Raw genomic sequence first — 18,950 nt, forward strand, 5'->3', positions numbered from 1 at the left:
ACAGCCACGGCTCTGGCGTGACCTCTACAGCCACGGCTCTGGGTCTCCATCGGGGGGCACATGAGGGGAGAGAACATCTCTCTGTGCTTGGTCTGCAGGGTTTCAGTCCTGTACGTCGCAGGGCAGTAAGCCGTCCGTGTACACACCTACACCCTCGGACACACACACACCTACACCCTCGGACACACACACACCTACACCCTCGGACACACACACATATACACCCTAGGACACACACACACACACACCTACACCCTCGGACACACACACACACACACACCTACACCCTCGGGGACACACACACACACACACATATATATACACCCTAGGACACACACACACATATACACCCTAGGACACACACACACATATACACCCTAGGACACACACACACACACACCTACACCCTCGGACACACACACACACACACACACACACACACACACACACACCTACACCCTCGGACACACACACACACACACACACACACCTACACCCTCGGACACACACACACACACACACACACACACACACACACACACACACACACACACACACACCTACACCCTCGGGGACACACACACACTCTCACTCCCTCACACTCTCACTCTATTCCCCTCCTAATGCTACTGAGGGCAGGACAGCAGTGGTATGCAGGGCATTTCAAAGAGTCAACCAGTGGGGGCGCTGTGGTGTCAATACTCCATCATGTCACAATGATGGTCTACACCACACGCTTCATTGGTGGAGACACTACGGCTGTGCATGGGTGGAGGGGGTGGAGGGGGAGGAGGCACACAGGCTTTAGCTGGCCTGCTAAAATAAAGGCGTGAAAGGCTGAATGAAGAACACGTTCCTCACGTTCCCATAACTGCTACGGCAATGACCATGGCTGCATCTTCTCTGTGCTAGTCAGGCAGTTCCCATCTTGATGCTATTTCACTTCTGGTATCGAGAAACGGCCTCAGAAATGTGGGGGGTGTGGCTCTTGTGAAGAGAGCCACACCCCCCTGCTGACACTGATCCTGTGTGCGAAGGGTGAACACGCAGCTTCATGGCCCACAGGTAAAGAGCAGAGTTAGGCTGGCACACTTCACACACCTGGTTGGAAATCGTACATGCTCTTGCCGAAGGTGTCGTGTTGGAGGTAGGATGGATAGAAACTCACCACTTCTCTTCTCAGCTGGATGAAAAACTGTTTGCATTTAAATGAGATTTTCACAATCTTCAGCCTGTCAGGAGAAAGAGAAAAGAAAAAAGAACAAATGAAAGAAAAAAGGGACTGGAACACTTAAGATGTGCTGTGTTATGAGAAGGAGCAACCATACATTTCACATTATAAGCGCGCACACACACACACACGCGCGCGCACACACACACACACACACACACACACACACACACACACACACACACACACACACACACACACACACACACACACACACACAGAGAGCCCATGACTCATGCCTTTTGAGCTGGCAGCACAATAAAAAGATATTCTAGGCCAAGAGAAAAGTCTTAACGCCCCATGAAGACACATTAAAGGAGGAAGCCGTGAGCCGGGCCCTCCAGGAAGCCCTTCCTTGTGTTCTCTCCACCGGCAGGACGGAGACACAAGAGTCGATGCCTACAAGCACATGCCACGGGAGGTGTGTGTGCAGGCACAGGGAGAGAGAGCCCCTCTCCTGGGCTAAATTTAGCCTGGCAGGAAAACAAGTGTGCATCTATTTCAAAAAGAAGATTCTCAGGGCAACAGCTCCAACAGCCCACAAGGCAAAGCGCTTCTGAGGACTTGGAGAGCGTGTGGAGAAAAGCGTGCGTGCGTGTGTGTGAGAGAGAGAGAGAGAGAGAGAGAGAGAGAGAGAGAGAGAGAGAGAGAGAGAGAGAGAGAGAGAGAGAGAGAGAGAGAGAGAGCACGTGTGTGTGTGTGTGTGTGAGAGAGAGAGAGAGAGAGAGCGAGAGAGAGCACGTGTGTGTGTGTGTGTGTGTGTGTGTGTGCATGCATGTCTGGGGTGGCTGAGTGAGAAATTAACCGTCATCTGGCACTGATCTGGGTGTCACTATCCCAGCCCTTGCAATTTAGAGTGAACTGAACAGCTCAACACACCCAGTGGGAGCTCAGAGATTTCTAAGCATCACGAAGCCCCAGAGCTAAAGGCTAAAGGGAGCGTGTGCTGTGAATATTCAAGCCCCCCCTGTACGCTGCATCCTGGGAGGGAGCGGGCATCACGAACGCCTCACAGCCGGGTGTTCCTACTGCAGAGTGGGGCAGCTTTGAGCTTTTCCCCCTTTAGCTGTTCAGTTAATCGCTTCTACGTTTGGAATGGTACAAGCTTCATACTTCAGCTCTTAATATGCTGCCACAAAGAAGCTTCGAAACACATACATGATATTTAAACACATGCACATTTGACACACATTTAACACGTTGGACAAAACTCCGACCAAACAAACAGGTTCATCCCTTCACTTACCATGGGAAGTAGTTCATTCGTACCCTGTTCTTGTAAATGCCTATACCGGCAGACATTACCCCAATTAAAATTTCAGTGTTGCTTTGATCCTGGAATAACAAGGAAAAACAGAGAGGAAAGAAATATTACAGATCACCAACAACCAGGCACCCAAACATCAGATCATCATCATCAAACATCAGTCAAGAAGACACATCAGACGTAGAGGAAATCCATCAGACCGTTTTGTCTTTTACACCCTCAACGTTGAAGTGAACATAATCTTCATTACATTCATTATGTTATATTCTTCCACAGAAGTGTCTTTAAATGTCACAAGGGCCAGACCTGCAAACAAACTGGAGAAGTCACACTTCTAATGGAAATGAGGAAACGGGGAGGCTTCTGTTTTTTGGTCTTAGCTTTTGTGCCTGGTTGGGTGGTGCGGAATACAGAGCAGCCTACTTAATTCGGTCTCCCCGACACACTTCCCCAGAAACACATCATTACACATCCCCCTTTCCCCCACTCCAGCCAATCCAAAGGGCTTCTTGCCAGACCTCTGTATCACATTCTCTCTCTCTCTCTCTCTCCCTCTCCCTCTCCCTCTCTCTCCTAACCCGTCTCCCTGGAGCCCAATCTGTTAGGACTCTGCAGAATGTGACCGATAATCACAGCAGAAAAAAGAAAACAACAGAAAACAAAACCCTCCCAACCCTCCAGCCCAGAAGCCTGCGATGAAGACCTACTCGCGTGATGAAGACCTACTCGCGTGATGAAGACCTACTCGCGTGATGAAGACCTACTCGCGTGAAGAAGACCTACACGCGCGTTGAAGACCTACACGCGCGTTGAAGACCTACACGCGCGATGAAGACCTACACGCGCGATGAAGACCTACACGCGCGATGAAGACCTACTCGCGTGATGAAGACCTACTCGCGTGATGAAGACCTACTCGCGTGATGAAGACCTACTCGCGTGATGAAGACCTACTCGCGTGATGGCTCCCAGCAGAGGCTAATGTGTCTACACACAAGTGGCACCCTAAGCACCCCGTAAACCTCTTGATCACCTCCAGCTAACAGTGGAGAGAGGACCGGTCATCTTAACAGGTCCGAAAGGCTTTCAACGTCTCCTTTAAACGTCTACCCTTTACTCCACATTCGCGTGGTGCCGTTCGAAGACCTGCTGTCCTGCTCCTCAGGAACCGGCTTCTATAGTATCCAGTTCTGGTAGATCCACTTCTCAGCACACCTGCTGCAGGTGTATGGTCTCTGGGGCGCGGGGGGCGGTCCAGCAGGGGGCGCCTGTGCGCGTGCTTACCCTTGCGTAGTGCAGCTCGACCCCGTAGAGGTCCAGGGCGCGTGCTCGGTTCAGGTAGTTAAACTCGGACTCGGCTGGACTGAGGCCGCTGTGGACAGAAGTCAGAAAGAAGAGTGAAGGCTCGGAGGGGTGAAGGTCGGGCCGAGACGCGTGGGCCGAGACGCGCGGGCCGAGACGCGCGGGCCGAGACGCGTGGGCCGAGACGCGCGGGCCGAGATGCGCGGCCCTCGCCGGCGTGCAAACTACGAGCGTGACACGAGAGCACGTGGAGAACAACGAGGCGAGTGTTCTCACAGAGCTGGAGCAGCACAGGCAGCCACAGCTCGGCGGGACAACTCGCGTCCCGCCCACACTTCCCCACACACACAAAGCAGAGCCTGCAGTACTATACCGCGCGTCTGAACGGACCCTCACTGTGTTCAGTTACGCCGGGCCGATCTTGTAAACACTGTGGGTGTTAACCCGCCACTGAGCTTCTTGCTGTTTTTACACACTTACGATAGGATCAGATTAGCATAGATTAGCGTGCGTTGTTGCGTACACAGTGTTAACAATAAGTGGTTCTGACATCCAGTGTCTAGTGGGTTAATCCGGCGGGTCTCACCTGTGTTGCTGGTGATATTTGGTGACTTCCTTCTCGAAGCCCTGCGGTTGGTTGGGGATGAATCGGTACTCAGACAGGTAGCCAGGTGCGTTCTCCGCCTCCCTGTAGTCCCCCAGCTCGGCTGGAGGGGCGAGACATGCCACCCAATCAGAGCTCGCCGGTGCCACCTACACCGCCAACGCCACAGCTCACGATTCCAGTGGCCACTGAAACCAAACGCCCTCGAGAGGACGCGTGAGCGACGCCTCGGACTTAACGGGTTTACAACTCGTTGTAAAAGATCAACTGCTACTACTGTACAAACACGAGCTCAAAGCTTCGGGGGGTTTGGTCTCAGGTTTCTCCAGCAAGCACAGCTAACAAATAAAAATCGCCAGCACTTAGGCGTCTGAAGCCACGCCCACCCTTACGCCCTGCCACCGGCCTATGAGGCGGCCGAGTGGGCACGCGAGTGGCGGGCCGGGCCGGTTCTGGCCGGTTGGCGCAGCGTTTTGGGAGGCGTGCCCAGCGCACACACACCTCACGCTCTCACAAGCCGGAGCTTGTACGCCTGGGGGGCTGTGTGGCGCTGGAATGTGCCTAGCTGGCCAGGCGCTGGGCCTTTTCTCCAACACACTTCACACGCATTCTAGATCCTGGCCTAATGGGCAACACACCATAAAGGCTTCACTCACCATAATTACTGTAATTAATTATTAATGATATAGTCCCCGAAGGACTGTGAGGTGCCGAACCATAGACCAAGCAGCACAAGATCCCTCGTGCAACACAGTACGTCACAGGTTTCTGACATCAGTCTTATTTTCTGCCCTGCCTTATTTTGAATCCAACATTTGAAGCCTCACTCGGTGCTACATGCCTGCACTCAGGAGACTTACACTCCAGATGAACTCGAAAGACGCAAATCAATCCTTCTGAAGCGTGAAAGCATTTCTAATTATATCCCGACTCTTGTGCTAAACCGTTACTGATGCTCTGTGCAGGAGAAGCTTTGAGGAACCAGATGGCGAAGGACAACCGCCGCATGTGGTAACGTGAACAATCGTCCAGCATTTTCAACGATGAATGACTCAAAAACAAAACGCACGTTAAATAGTCAAATAAACGGTGCTATTATGAGCCTAAGTACCTCCAGATATGTTAAACGGCCTAATTATGCTTTCAACCAGCATCACCGCTAATTGTTGCACAAGTTCAGACTTACATTGAACAGTATAGGACGCCAGCAGGGCGGCAGTATTGTGCGGGCAGGGCAGTCTGAAACACAACAAGAACTGCGTTAACTGGGGCGACGACAAGGGCCCGCACACACGTCAGTGGGGCGGATCATTAGGACTCGTGTTTGGCCTAAACAGATACTGAACGTAGGACACCGACGGACCCCAACTCACCTCCCACTGAGAATGTCTTGCTTGATTTGCAAAAAATACTGGTACCTTTGAAGATAGGCGGAAAGAGAGAGAAGGAGAGGGGGAGAAAAGAAGAGCAAAGGAGAATCAGTCAATGAGAGACCACGGAGAAAAATACAGCAATACGTGCTCACTTGTAAAGCTTTAAAGGGTTCATACAAAAGTTGTCAAAGGAATACTGAAAGAAAGTTGAGGGGTCACAGAGTGGTGTGGTGGGGGGGTCACAGAGTGGTGTGGTGAGGGGGTCACAGAGTGGTGTGGTGAGGGGGTCACAGAGTGGTGTGGTGGGGGGGCCACAGAGTGGTGTGGTGAGGGGTCACAGAGTGGTGTGGTGAGGGGCCACAGAGTGGTGTGGTGAGGGGGTCACAGAGTGGTGTGGTGGGGGGGTCACAGAGTGGTGTGGTGAGGGGCCACAGAGTGGTGTGGTGGGGGGGTCACAGAGTGGTGTGGTGGGGGGGTCACAGAGTGGTGTGGTGGGGGGGGCCACAGAGTGGTGTGGTGGGGGGTCACAGAGTGGTGTGGTGAGGGGTCACAGAGCGTATAAAGTATAGAGACACGTCACTGACATGGTTGAACAACAGATTTTGATTGATCAACATTATTCAGTTAGGCACACATATCCCCATACGCAATGTAACTAAGATCCCCACACACCCCACGAGCTGAAGGTGCCCCCTGCCCTGGACTGGCCCGCCCACACTCACCGTGTGTACTCTTCCTGAAGTTTGCTAGGGTCGCTGACGAAGAACTTCACCCGGAAGTTCAAATGATGAGGAGAACCCCCTGCAGCAGAACACATCGTCAGCATGCCAGTGACCACGCGGGACAGAACCCAAATCGCTCACGTTAACCAACCGTGGGGTTTAGAGACAATTAAATGTGCTCACGTTTTAATTGCTTCCTGATGGGTTTGTTGGGATCCAGCCACCTCTGTGAAATATTGATGACAAAAGTGAGGGAGTGGCTTTAAGGCCTCAGTAACAAGGCAACACGGCGTTGCTCAATCAAACACAATGCGGCTTTTCTCTAACGTGCGGAGGGAGCGCTGTGCTAACGTCCAGACCGCTGTTCCACAGGGCGGCCTTCAGCGTCCACTCAGCTCCCACAACACACACACACACACCATCGACCTGTTGACTGGGCATCAGTGGATGCTCTAGGCTTCCAATCAGAGTTCTGCTCATTGTGTGGAAAACAAACCAAACATCTGGTCTCATATTTCAGGAATGGGGGGGGGGGGGGTGTCTTCAGACTCCGTGCGTCCTCAGACAGTACCGATGTGAAGCTAATTTTGCTCTACATTGTGAAATGTCGGCCTGGTTCAGCAGCCCTGTTCGCTCCCAACTCCAGGACTATCTACAGCGGTTTAAAAGAGCCGGTGGTGGGGGCTGCCTGGGCCTGACCGGCTCGGGGTGTGACCTCTGAACTCACCGGACTGTCAGAGGACTCATCAGCCAGGTGCAGCCCAAAATAGTCTCTCTCTGTCAGCTCCAGGTGCCTGAAGACGGCATCCAGCAGCACCTGTCCATGATCGTGCTTCTGCAGGACACACACACACACACACATACACACAAAAACACACACACACAATTACTAACACACTTTAATCCTTATTTATAGTGAGATACATTTACATAATTCAGAGGTATAACCCTCAGTCGAGAGACTGTATGAGGGCCATAACCAATGAGACACCAATGCCAGATTTTATCAGCCGTCAGATCTGTTGCCCGCAGAAGGAAACCTTTACACCCAAGACAGGTTTATTATCACTCTCCAACAAACATAAGACTAGCGCTTTGCATTTTCCACAAGTGAAATCACTCATTCACACACACACACACTTTTTTTTCTTAAGTCTGCCAACAAGTTTTTTGATCCACAGGAGAGCTGTTGACAACCCATGTCACTGGGACATGACCTGTGTGTAACAGTCTCTGCACCTCGGTGGGATTCCTTCACCATAACGGCACTCACAATATTAAGAAGCTGAATGCAGACAAACATTTTTGTTCGCATGTAGGCTACCACACAGAAATGACTTCTCAAGAGAAGAAGTCAGGGGTCCCTGTCTGTGCCGAGGGGCCCGTGTTGGCTTGGACCCGGTCTGTGCCGAGGGGCCCGTGTTGGCTTGGACCTTGTCTGTGCCGAGGGGTCCACACTGGCTCCACCAACACGCTCCGTTACGGTGTTCAATCGAGTCGCCATTTCTGCGTGCGCTTGGGTTCCTTCTATTTCTCTAGGACAGAAACAGTTTAACCACATTCTAGCTGTGCCTTACAGACTGAAGAAACCCACATGCGTGTGTGTGTGTGTGTGTGTGTCGTAACTGATCTATTCTTTATTCTCAACAGCTTGTGTTGGATAGAGCCTATTAAACCACAGTAAATGCTGGAAATGTCATAAAAACATAAACATTGCGTATCAAAGTTTACCAAGTCTTTCACTCTGTAAGCTATGATTTACAGCCTATGTTTACAATCAGTTAAAGCTAGACGCAGTGGTAAAGCTACAAAGATTTCCTTCACCGCGGTAGATTCAAGGCCCTGCTGAACACTCCAAAGTTTCCGGCATCCATGGAGGAAGGTTTATTGTGCATTAGTCACTTCTCGTTCTTTTAAGGCAGGAAATGGAAGAGATCCTGCCGTCTCTGTTTCCTCCTATACTCACGCCACTTTGAGATGTTTGGCAAAATGAGAACGATTTTAACACCACTGGCAACGTAAACTAGAAAGGCAGGCTTACTGCACAATCCTGTGTGTGTGAAAGACTGCTGCTTTACTGAGCTGCTGATGTGTGTGTGTGTGTGTGTGTGTGTGTGTGTGTGTGTGTGTGTGTGTGTGTGTGTGTGTGTGAAAGACTACTGCTTTACTGAGCTGCTGGTCTGGTGTGTGTGTGTGTGTGTGTGTGAAAGACTACTGCTTTACTGAGCTGCTGGTCTGGTTTTTGTGCGCGTGTGTGTGTGACTGTACTATTTAACTGAGCTGCTGGTGTGTGTGTGTGTGTGTGTGTGTGTGTGTCACTGTACTGCTTTACTGAGCTGCTGGCCTGGTGTGTGTGTGTGAGAGACTGTACTGCTTTACTGAGCTGCTGGCCTGGTGTGTGTGAGACTGTACTGCTTTACTGAGCTGCTGGCCTGGTGTGTGTGTGTGTGAGACTGTACTGCTTTATTGAGCTGCTGGCCTGGTGTGTGTGTGTGAGACTGTACTGCTTTATTGAGCTGCTGGCCTGGTGTAACACTAACACTCACCAAACAGAAGCAGTCAGTGTGGCCACGGCAACACCCAAATCATCTTTTATTTACAGAAGTTGGGAAGAAGGAAAAAGTCACACACACACACACACACACACACACACACACACACACACACACACACACACACACACACACACACACACAGGGGATATTTCCATTGACATGTGTTTTACAGTAGTTAAATACTGCTGTGGCCACTAATCCTCACCCTGTCCTCAGTAAACAAAATAAATTATTCTGGGTCTTCTTGTTTTAACTACAGGTTTGTAAATGAAAAGTTAAACGTCCCCTCGGCGGCCAAGGTTTGGGATTTTCCTGCCCTGGGAATGTTTTTACACATTGTAGAGAGTGTGTGGCTGTAGCGTAGCAGCCTGGACGTTCAGAACCTGAAACAGCCCTCAACACCGTGAAGGAAGGAAATGCATATAAAAGCTCTGAAGCACCAGACAGAGGGAAGCGGATACAGCACGAGCTTCTGCTCCAACGTCCGCGTCTAAATCACCAGCAGCTATGCACAAGGCACAGGATAAATACTGAAACAAAGCAGAGAGAAGACGGAGGTGTGTGTGTGTGTGTGTGTGTGTGTGTGTGTGTGTGTGTGTGTGTGTGTGTGTGTGTGTGTGTGTGTGTTTAAAATTCTGCATAGTAAAGGAACTGGCAGTCAGGGACTCAAGCAGAGTCCCACAGGGTCACAGCCAGTGTGTCAGCAGGAGTAAAACAGGCAATGGTGTCGGACCCCAAACGGTAGTAAAACGTACAGTATACGATATATATACTCATATAAAACAGAACGCAGGCACCTGATCCCAGCTGCAGTGTCTGGATGGGGAAGTGTGTGTGTGTGTGTGTGTGTGTGTGTGTGTGTGTGTGTGTGTTAAGAGATAGGTGTGTGTGGAGAATCGGGAGAGGACATGAACGGAGATGGCTCGCGTGGCCGGAGTGACAGACATGTCGGCAGGCAGGAAGCAGCTTGTCCAGGAATCATCTCAACAGCAGGAGCTTCTAACGGTTTCAGCAGCCCAGTGCCTGCCGAGGGAGGCCTGCGACATAAACTAGGGGTGTGAACATGACATTCTTCGCTCAGATTACCACCAAGTGTGACCTGGCGTGATTTCACATGGCGCAGTGACTCCTCTCAGTAAGAGATTATATAAGCGTTAACCAACAATAAAAAAAAAATTAATTTAATCTCTCTTTAAAATAACGTCCATAGTAAACATTTAATAAACTCTGACTGAAAAATCGTTCCGATCCGATAGTGGTTTTGCGAAACACTTCCCACCTTGACTACTGCTTCTCTTTAATCACTCAAGCAAGTCGAGGTACTATTTGCCATCATAAGACGGGGGAATATGGATGTTGAGATGCTATATAAAAACTTTACCAAAGTCATTAGTAATTAGAGGAGATTGGATGTTTTTCCTGTGTTTCTTAATGCTAAAAACATCCAGTTCAGTTTACCACACCAAGACTGTGTGTAAATTTATCCTCAACATGATATACAACACATTTTCCTCTGTCTTGTAATGAAACATCTGTTTAAACAAGTGGCTTGGGTTTCCATTACTTGGGAAACTTTATAGTACATGACAACAGAAGCAACTGTGTTTTGGAATGACATAATGGTCTCATAAATGGTAGTAGTGTCTGAATTTGAGTCTGCTACATGATTTGAGGGTTTTCTGCTCCTGAAATATTACCTTTCCTAAGGCCGCCCTTAATGTGCTGTGCGGCCGGTTTACTGCACAACACACTTCCTTCGGGTGAATTAGGACAAAATTCTCCCGTTACCTACGGGGACTTGTGCAGTGTGTATCTACTTACAAATGTACATGAAGAGTGTCCCCTAGGCCAGGTGCAGGGTTACATGTCTACAGGCAAGATGTTGACACCTAATTCTAATATTTACAGGTATGCTTGGATTTCTTTGGCTTCTTTTCATTACTGCAGACGTAACACAAACCACTACCGACAAACAGATGTGAAATGTTTACGCTGGCCTGCTCAATAACCATAACGGCGTGTATCACGACGATCTGTACAGGACCATCGAGGGCCTTCCTGTGTGTGTGTCCTCCACCTACTCCACGGTGTTCTCCTCCTCGTCCTCTTGAACTGATGCTGCTTCTACACACACACACACACACACACACACATACACACACACACACTCCCCACGCAGCTGGGCCAAGTGGGCATGTGTGAAGCAGAGCAGCCAAACTCCTAAATCCCACCGTGCAAACTGACGTTCTAAACACTTATGGCCACTATTAACTCGTCCTGACATTTTGTAATTATTATTTTAAAGCAGAGGATCCTTCTTGCTCAAGGATTGTTCTGTGGTCAGGATGCCCGAGTCAGGTACAGTGGGGGTGGGGGGTCAGGTTGAAGGCAGCCTGCACTGTTGCGTGGACCCCCGGCTGTGGGGCTGGGGACGCGTGGGGGGGGGGGGGGGGGGGGCGTCGGCGTGAACGGCCGTGCGTGCGCACCTGTGATGCAACGCTGCAGGTGCAAGCTCGTACTTGACTCAGTGGAACCTGGAGGGAGACTCCGCCTTCTGCAGGAATGTCAGGCACGAAACCAAACAGTGAGCACAGCAGAGCTGCACCGTCCCGATGGCAGCAAACACGCGGGACAAACGCGTGGGACAAACACACGGGACAAACACGACGTCCTGCACGGCCAATCCCAAATCTCCCCTTGGCCAGTGTTAGTATACAAACCTAGTTGACAGGGCTGCATTTCAGAAATTATTCTTTAAAGACCACAAATGCTTAATAGTTATTTACCTGTAAATGTAATAACTGCTGTGTCAGATTGTGATAAACTCAACCTTTACTTTCTTCAAGGCAAAGCACACAATCGTGCTCTGCAAGTCTTTTTGGGTCATGTTGTTTCGTTCATCTGTTCTGTGTACCAGCGACACCATTAGAGGATGTGGTTACGTGGTTTACCCTGGTAAGGCTGAATGGAAACATACACAAACTAAAAAAAAGGCACGTGGGTGTACTTACGTTAACCTTAAAGGGCTGGACGGTGTTGTCCAAGAGAACCACGTTGCAGACGACCTCGGTGTGCTGCCTGTCACGTGCCAGCTCCGACGCCCGGACATTGTAGGATCTCCCAGCGGGCAGCCGGAAACGGGCGCTCATTACGGTCCGGCCGGAGTCTGCAGCACAAGGATGAGACCATGAAGACACGCACCACGCCACCATCACCACGCTCAGCAACGCACGCTTCACGCAGCACCATGACCTGGTCTTTAGCAGTTGCATGGAATCACAAGACCAAGCAAGCTAAGCTGATGCACAGTGATAAAGTAAGCAGAGATGAGGCTCTTGTCCCTCAGAACAACTCCCAGGGGTGTGCGGAGTGTAAACACATGAACCAGTCTACCAGACTGGACCTACACTAGGAGCTATGAAGACTCAGATGATGGTGGAGTGTTCAAACTGGCGAAGGTCTCTAGGGCCAGAAGGCTAAAAGACTATGGTGGCGGGAAAGAATAGCGGTGTAAGGAAATTTGCTCCCAAAAGTGCCTGTTAAAGCAAATAAACAAACAAATAAACAAACAAGCAGAGTCCCTGGGGCGGTGGGCAGCAGCTTGTGAACCGTGACGTGTCTATGAAGGCTGAAACGGACCACTTGACAATGCAGCCCGCAGAATCAAAGGGCGTCAACCTCAAGTCCTGCCAGACCCGTCAGACTCCAAATTGGGTTTACAGGCCAGCGGGGGTGAGCGGCAGTCGGGTGGAAGATCACTGCAGTGAGGCAGTCATACGCTGATGCTCATCGGGATGTCGACCGCCCCCCCCTCCCAACGCTCACCTTCATCACACCCCACCCCCCCTCACACTCACGCCAAGGTCAATATGACACGCCTCTGACCTGGAAAACCACCTCATGGAGTTCTCAGCCCCGCTCTTTGGCAGACATCTCTACTGGGGAAGCACTGGTCTGTGTGTGTGTGTGTGTGTGTGTGTGTGTGTGTGTGTGTGTGTGTGTGTGTGTGTGTTGGGTCCACACATGAAACACTGCCCACAATGCCAACTTGTCCATGTTGCCATACTGTTCAACCAGACCGTCATACCAGCACATTGGAGAATGTGGGCCAGTAACGGGCCTCTTTCTCCTCCGACCCACTTACAGCTTCACACTCGTCTCAATCGGACTCATTTTCCAGTGAATCACTTTTGATTGCATGCATAATCCAGACATTTTACTTATAATCCATTTTTTTCATTTGGCTGAAAGTCAAATGGTCATATTCCAGATAGATTGGGACTTTACGCGGGCTCTAGTCGGGGTTGTTGCGACTGCCTGCACCGCTACCCCTGTTTACAGCACACTAATTCGGGTCATCAGCTCGATAGCAAGCTTCAACAAGCTTTAAAATGGGCACATCACAGCGGGGAAAACACTGACGTGTGAAGAACTTCAGGAACAGAACAGCTCTAGATTTACTCTAGACTCGTTCTACACCTCATCTAGACCAGACGCTGGCAACTACTTTAGCTAAAAAATAAATAAACAAATAACCCAGAAGACGTATTTTTATAGTCTTGAATTACTGGCCCAAAATTCACTCCCGACACTTTGCCGGCTGTACGTTTCCGTGCTGAACAGGTTGTTGAATGGCGTTTGTGAACGGCCCTGCACACACTGGTGGCCATGTGCTAGCAGTTCCTCAAAGTGATACTGTCAAAATGCCACAAATAGACACTAGTCACCCCCTTAACATGAAAGAAAGAACAGTAATGTGCAGCTTTGGAGTCCTCCATGTCTCTTTAAGTTTGTCTTCATGTGGGGAACACTTCAGTTCTGAAACACATTTAGAAATAACTCTAAATGTGTACATTAATATTTATTTCTGAAGTAGTGTTACCACTTTGGTTGGTAATAAGGGCTTAACTCATGAGCTGTAATATATTGAGCTGTATTATGGTGCTTCAGTTATTTTCCCAGATTATCTTCGGATTTGTTTGGAGGGGTTCGTGTTTCTTTTTAACCAGGTCAGCAAGCAGTTTCCTCTTCTTAGGACACTCTTTAAATCAAGCCACTGTCTTGTTTCTTCCCCACATCCCAGAAAGTGTGAAATGATGCGTGAGAAGTTAAACTCCTGACCTCTGAATCTCTCTCAGCAGCTAGTAACACACTTAGCAAAGAAGCCTTGTGGGATACGACTCTACCACTTCATGAAGAAGAAAAGGTCTTTAACAGGGTTCCTTTAAGACCAGAGAGTGGAGCAACAGCTTGTGGCATTCAGAGAGGTAACCACCAGCTCGGAGACGAGGTCTTTCACACACAAAAAAAGGGAAGTGCCGTCGTCTCTGAATCCAACCATCTTCATTAACAAGAGAACAGTCCCCAGATAGCAAATGAAACTGGAGTAGAGCATTACGACAACAGGAGTGCAGATCCACCTTCCTGATCGACAGACGCTTGGCCTGTGTGTGAGGTCAAGGCTCCAGGCATGTGGCTACATACACCATGTGTTTGTATCTGTCTGGCTCGTCTAAAGCCACGACGTGAACGTCTGTCTGCCCACTACGTGAATCCTGTGTGGAAAACAACAAATGCAAGATGCTGATCTAACTGGCAGTGTAGCCATGTCGTTTTCTAATGGCCCAAGATGCTGATCTAACTGGCAGTGTAGCCACGTCGTTTTCTAATGGCCCAAGATGCTGATCTAACTGGCAGTGTAGCCACGTCGTTTTCTAATGGCCCAAGATGCTGATCTAACTGGCAGTGTAGCCATGTCGTTTTCTAATGGCCCAAGATGCTGATCTAACTGGCAGTGTAGCCATGTCGTTTTCTAATGGCCCAAGATGCTGATCTAACTGGCAGTGTAGCCATGTCGTTTTCTAATGGCCCAAGATGCTGATCTAACTGGCAGTGTAGCCATGTCGTTTTCTAATGGCCCAAGATGCTGATCTAACTGGCAGTGTAGCCATGTCGTTTTCTAATGGCCCAAGATGCTGATCTAACTGGCAGTGTAGCCATGTCGTTTTCTAATGGCCCAAGATGCTGATCTAACTGGCAGTGTAGCCATGTCGTTTTCTAATGGCCCAAGATGCTGATCTAACTGGCAGTGTAGCCATGTCGTTTTCTAATGGCCCAAGATGCTGATCTAACTGGCAGTGTAGCCACGTCGTTTTCTAATGGCCCAAGATGCTGATCTAACTGGCAGTGTAGCCACGTCGTTTTCTAATGGCCCAAGATGCTGATCTAACTGGCAGTGTAGCCACGTCGTTTTCTAATGGCCCAAGATGCTGATCTAACTGGCAGTGTAGCCACGTCGTTTTCTAATGGCCCAAGATGCTGATCTAACTGGCAGTGTAGCCACGTCGTTTTCTAATGGCCCAAGATGCTGATCTAACTGGCAGTGTAGCCACGTCGTTTTCTAATGGCCCAAGTGAAATGGTTAGAAAATGTTTTGTTTATTAAAAAGTAAAAATAAAAACAAACAAGCAAAACTATAACAAGCATGCACTAGACTGTTGAAAGAAAAATTAAGTTGGTTTTCACAAGAACATTATTATGTACCACCTCCCATTCCCAGCACAGGGACTCATAGGCCAGTGTCACACATGCCAGGACCGACACCCCAGTGCAGCGAGCCAACGCCAGTCTGTGGCAAACCCACACAAACAGCACAATGAGCGGATTCCTAGGAAAGCAGGCGTTTCACCTGACTCAGGTAAGAACACGTGTGTGCTCACACACACACACACACACACACACACACACACACACACGTAATCATATCTCAGCGGTGGTGCACACACTATATCTGACAGAGTCTAATATTTCTGCACCCTCTGGCCACAGGTGGCACAGCACCCACAAGCAGCTACTGAAGTCAAAAAAGGAGAGAAAAGAAAAGAAATATTCCCCCCCTCTGCTTTTCACAGCTTCACAAACAGGCTGGACACACGGCGGCTGCAGGACACCCTGCTGGTTTGCACTGTACCGCAACGCAAGTTTTAAACAAGGCCATTAACAAGAAAGAAAGACGTTATCCTTTAACGTTATCAGTCAGCTTCCTCTCTAGCCGTTTCGGGGTGCCATGGTATCAGAGACCCGTCGTCAACGAAGGCTCACGGCCCGAGCCCGGCCCAGCGATGCCTGTTCTCAGAGAGTAATCATCAGAGATTACCCTAATCTCTTAACAAGCTTCCTCGTTTCATCTGCAGAGTCACGGTAACCTCTGCAACTCATGAAACCACTATAGCAGCGCAATCTACCTAATCTCTTAATCCTACCTGAATTAAGCCCATCTAGACAGCCTGTGCTCACACAGTTTCAGCCACACGGTTACTCTGGTTGTTTTTCATCCCTAGGGCACACAGAGGTGCTGCAGTCACTCCGGTCCCGTTTCGGTCCCGTTTCGGTCCCGTTCCTGTCCTGAGGTTGGGGCTAGAACTCCGTCCAGAGACAGGACAGTGTCCTACACGATAAACACTTCAAACAGCATGTGCACAAGACCAACACACCTATTCTAATGACAGCACAAATACCTCCCACCCAAACACACACACACCATTTCAATAAAATGGGGACATTCTGCAACTTGCTCCATGCTAAGTATCTTTAACAGGATAATATTGGGTTTGTCTCCATAACCATCAATATGCAGGGGACATTACTATAGGAGTTCTACAAGCCTACAGGTGCCGGTCACAGTACTCAAATGGACTGGTTGGGTTTGCAAAGGAATTATGATGACGGAGGTGCAAACATTTCAACATCAAATTAAATAATACAATATCACACAAAACAAAGCTTCCCTTTTACTTCCTGACATCAATGCGCTTTGCTTACTGCTTAAAACCTTTCATAGTCTCTCTCAGGCTCGTCAGGGGTTGGTCTTGCCAATGGGGAACTCGCTGCACACATCTCACGCTCTCCTTCACTTAGAATGTTTTACTTCACCAACAACTTCACACTACTGTCTTGTGAAGGCAAGAAATGTATTTGCGAGATGCAATTTCTCATGTGTGTTCCTCCTTATCTGGGCAGTTTTCGTCATTTCTATTAAAGTCACATTCCATACCCCCAGGGTGTGCGTGCATGTGCATGCGCTCGAGCACACACACACGCACACGCACACGCACACGCGCACACACACACACACACACACACACACACACACACACACACACACACACACACAGTCTTACGTCAAATAATTCCCAGCATGTTGGAGTGAGATCATAAGCAGTGTAAGTTTGAAGACACCGTCAGTAAATGGAGATCTTCTTCTCCCTTCTGTTTGCAGCTCATTTCCTACACACGATCTGTCAGGGTTACTATTACAGGCTCCCAGATTACACAGAACAAACAGCATCTGCTCCAGAGCAGCAGCCTGTAGCTGGAGACCTGTAGTAACTGGCCTGGGGTCAAACTCACCCTGTAGTTGAAGACCCTTCCTGACTGGTCTGTGGATGAACTCAGGGTGACGGTCTGGGGCCGTAATCATAAAACTTCACTGAGATTTTCTAGACAGTCCAAGTCACTGTCTCGCAGCAACACTGAAGCATGTCCCAGGACTTCAGAAGCTCTTAACCCATTTCACAGACGTGATATTGACACAGGGCTCACCGTGACATATTGGAAAGCAATTTGCTGCTAGTAACACAAACGGAGCAACAAGTTAACGCCACCCAACAGAACGTCCTCTAAACGCTTCAGGAATGACTGGTCAAAGTGAATGAAGCTGCGTAACGCTGCTGACACACGGGCACGTCGTAATGTTTCCGCTTATGACAAGGCAATCCATTCACACCACTATTGAGGAACTGTGAGAACTCCTGATGTCCACGGACACGACGCATATTAATCCACCTCACAATACAGCATAATGAGTCTCTCAGTCTCATAATTAACAATGACAACAGGAGACCACAAAGTATTACAACACTGGACCGCTGAACTAGTAACTGTACAACAGAGGCGAGTGGTACACAGAGGACACAATATGTCGTTGTGTGCTCCCTTCAGTCTCGGTTCAGCATTACAATTACTGAATGCTGCACCTCAATATCCAAAAGCTTTAAACATGCTATATTTCAGTTTAGTCTCTCCTTCTTATGTATATAGACTTAGCTGTGATGTTAACCACAAACTAGTAGGACAGACGTCACTCCCATTTCTTCTTAAAGCTCATTTTAAAGATTGTTCTCTGCTGGAGTTTTTAAGGTGAAATAATTTGATGTTTCACTATTCACTACAAATGTCAGTTACCTTCCAAAGAGTAAGAAAACTAAAAAAGACTACAAGATCAACAATTTGTAAGATTTTCAAAAGATGGGGGTATCACTGTCTAAAGTGCATAAATAACGGGGTCTTACCTGAGCACGTTAGTACAGTATCACTACAGCCTAGTGAGCCCAGTTCCCCCCAGCTGGTGCTGGTTCAGGACAACTACATTCTGCCCAATTACAGCAGTTAGGACATGACGGTCAGCTGCGTGCCGCCTCTCTGAGAGTCCCCAACGTGTCCAACAGAAATACAGCACTCTCTTCTAGACCGTCTCCCCAGGAAAGGTCTTAGTGTCTCTCCTGTAACATGACGGGAAGCTCCCTGTGATAAGGTGAGGCAAACAGATCCTGCCCAGAAAGGCATTCCTCCATGTCGGGCATGTCTCCTCCTGATCCAGCCTGGACAAGTCCCCAGGTCCCCCCGCGTTTGGGAAGGCACAACCCAGGAATACCACGCAAAGACACGAACAGAAATGACCAGGACATGACGGAGTTACTTGGTACTAAATGAGTCATTACTTCAGATATCTAATTCTTGTTAGCTCCTCTGAAGTCTGGCTCTGAATAGTGAAATACAATATAACTACACAAGAAAAAAGGGTTGAATAGCTGAACAAAACAATTAACAATCGATTC

General features: G+C 49.0%; 1 protein-coding gene across 2 annotated transcripts in view; it reads right to left on the reverse strand.

Moving 5' to 3' along the window:
* ptpn4a (protein tyrosine phosphatase non-receptor type 4a) overlaps nt 1–18,950 on the reverse strand; it is a 35,255-nt gene that overhangs the window by 13,392 nt on the left and 2,913 nt on the right. Inside the window, exons 1-11 of one of the 2 annotated variants that reach the window (XM_077001298.1) lie at nt 18,405–18,817; nt 12,066–12,220; nt 7,227–7,334; nt 6,683–6,725; nt 6,500–6,578; nt 5,778–5,822; nt 5,591–5,643; nt 4,387–4,507; nt 3,783–3,870; nt 2,478–2,566; nt 1,169–1,232 (exon numbers count right to left, since the gene is read on the reverse strand). In XM_077001298.1, the coding sequence (XP_076857413.1) occupies nt 1,169–1,232; nt 2,478–2,566; nt 3,783–3,870; nt 4,387–4,507; nt 5,591–5,643; nt 5,778–5,822; nt 6,500–6,578; nt 6,683–6,725; nt 7,227–7,334; nt 12,066–12,203 (828 nt within the window). In that variant the 5' untranslated portion in view covers nt 12,204–12,220; nt 18,405–18,817. Of the gene's footprint in view, nt 1–1,168; nt 1,233–2,477; nt 2,567–3,782; nt 3,871–4,386; nt 4,508–5,590; nt 5,644–5,777; nt 5,823–6,499; nt 6,579–6,682; nt 6,726–7,226; nt 7,335–12,065; nt 12,221–18,404; nt 18,818–18,950 lie in introns of those variants that run through there. The other variant, XM_077001297.1, reaches the window with a different exon arrangement.

The sequence above is a fragment of the Brachyhypopomus gauderio genome, chromosome 4 (assembly GCF_052324685.1).
Source record: "Brachyhypopomus gauderio isolate BG-103 chromosome 4, BGAUD_0.2, whole genome shotgun sequence".
NCBI classification, from domain to species: Eukaryota; Metazoa; Chordata; class Actinopteri; order Gymnotiformes; family Hypopomidae; genus Brachyhypopomus; species Brachyhypopomus gauderio.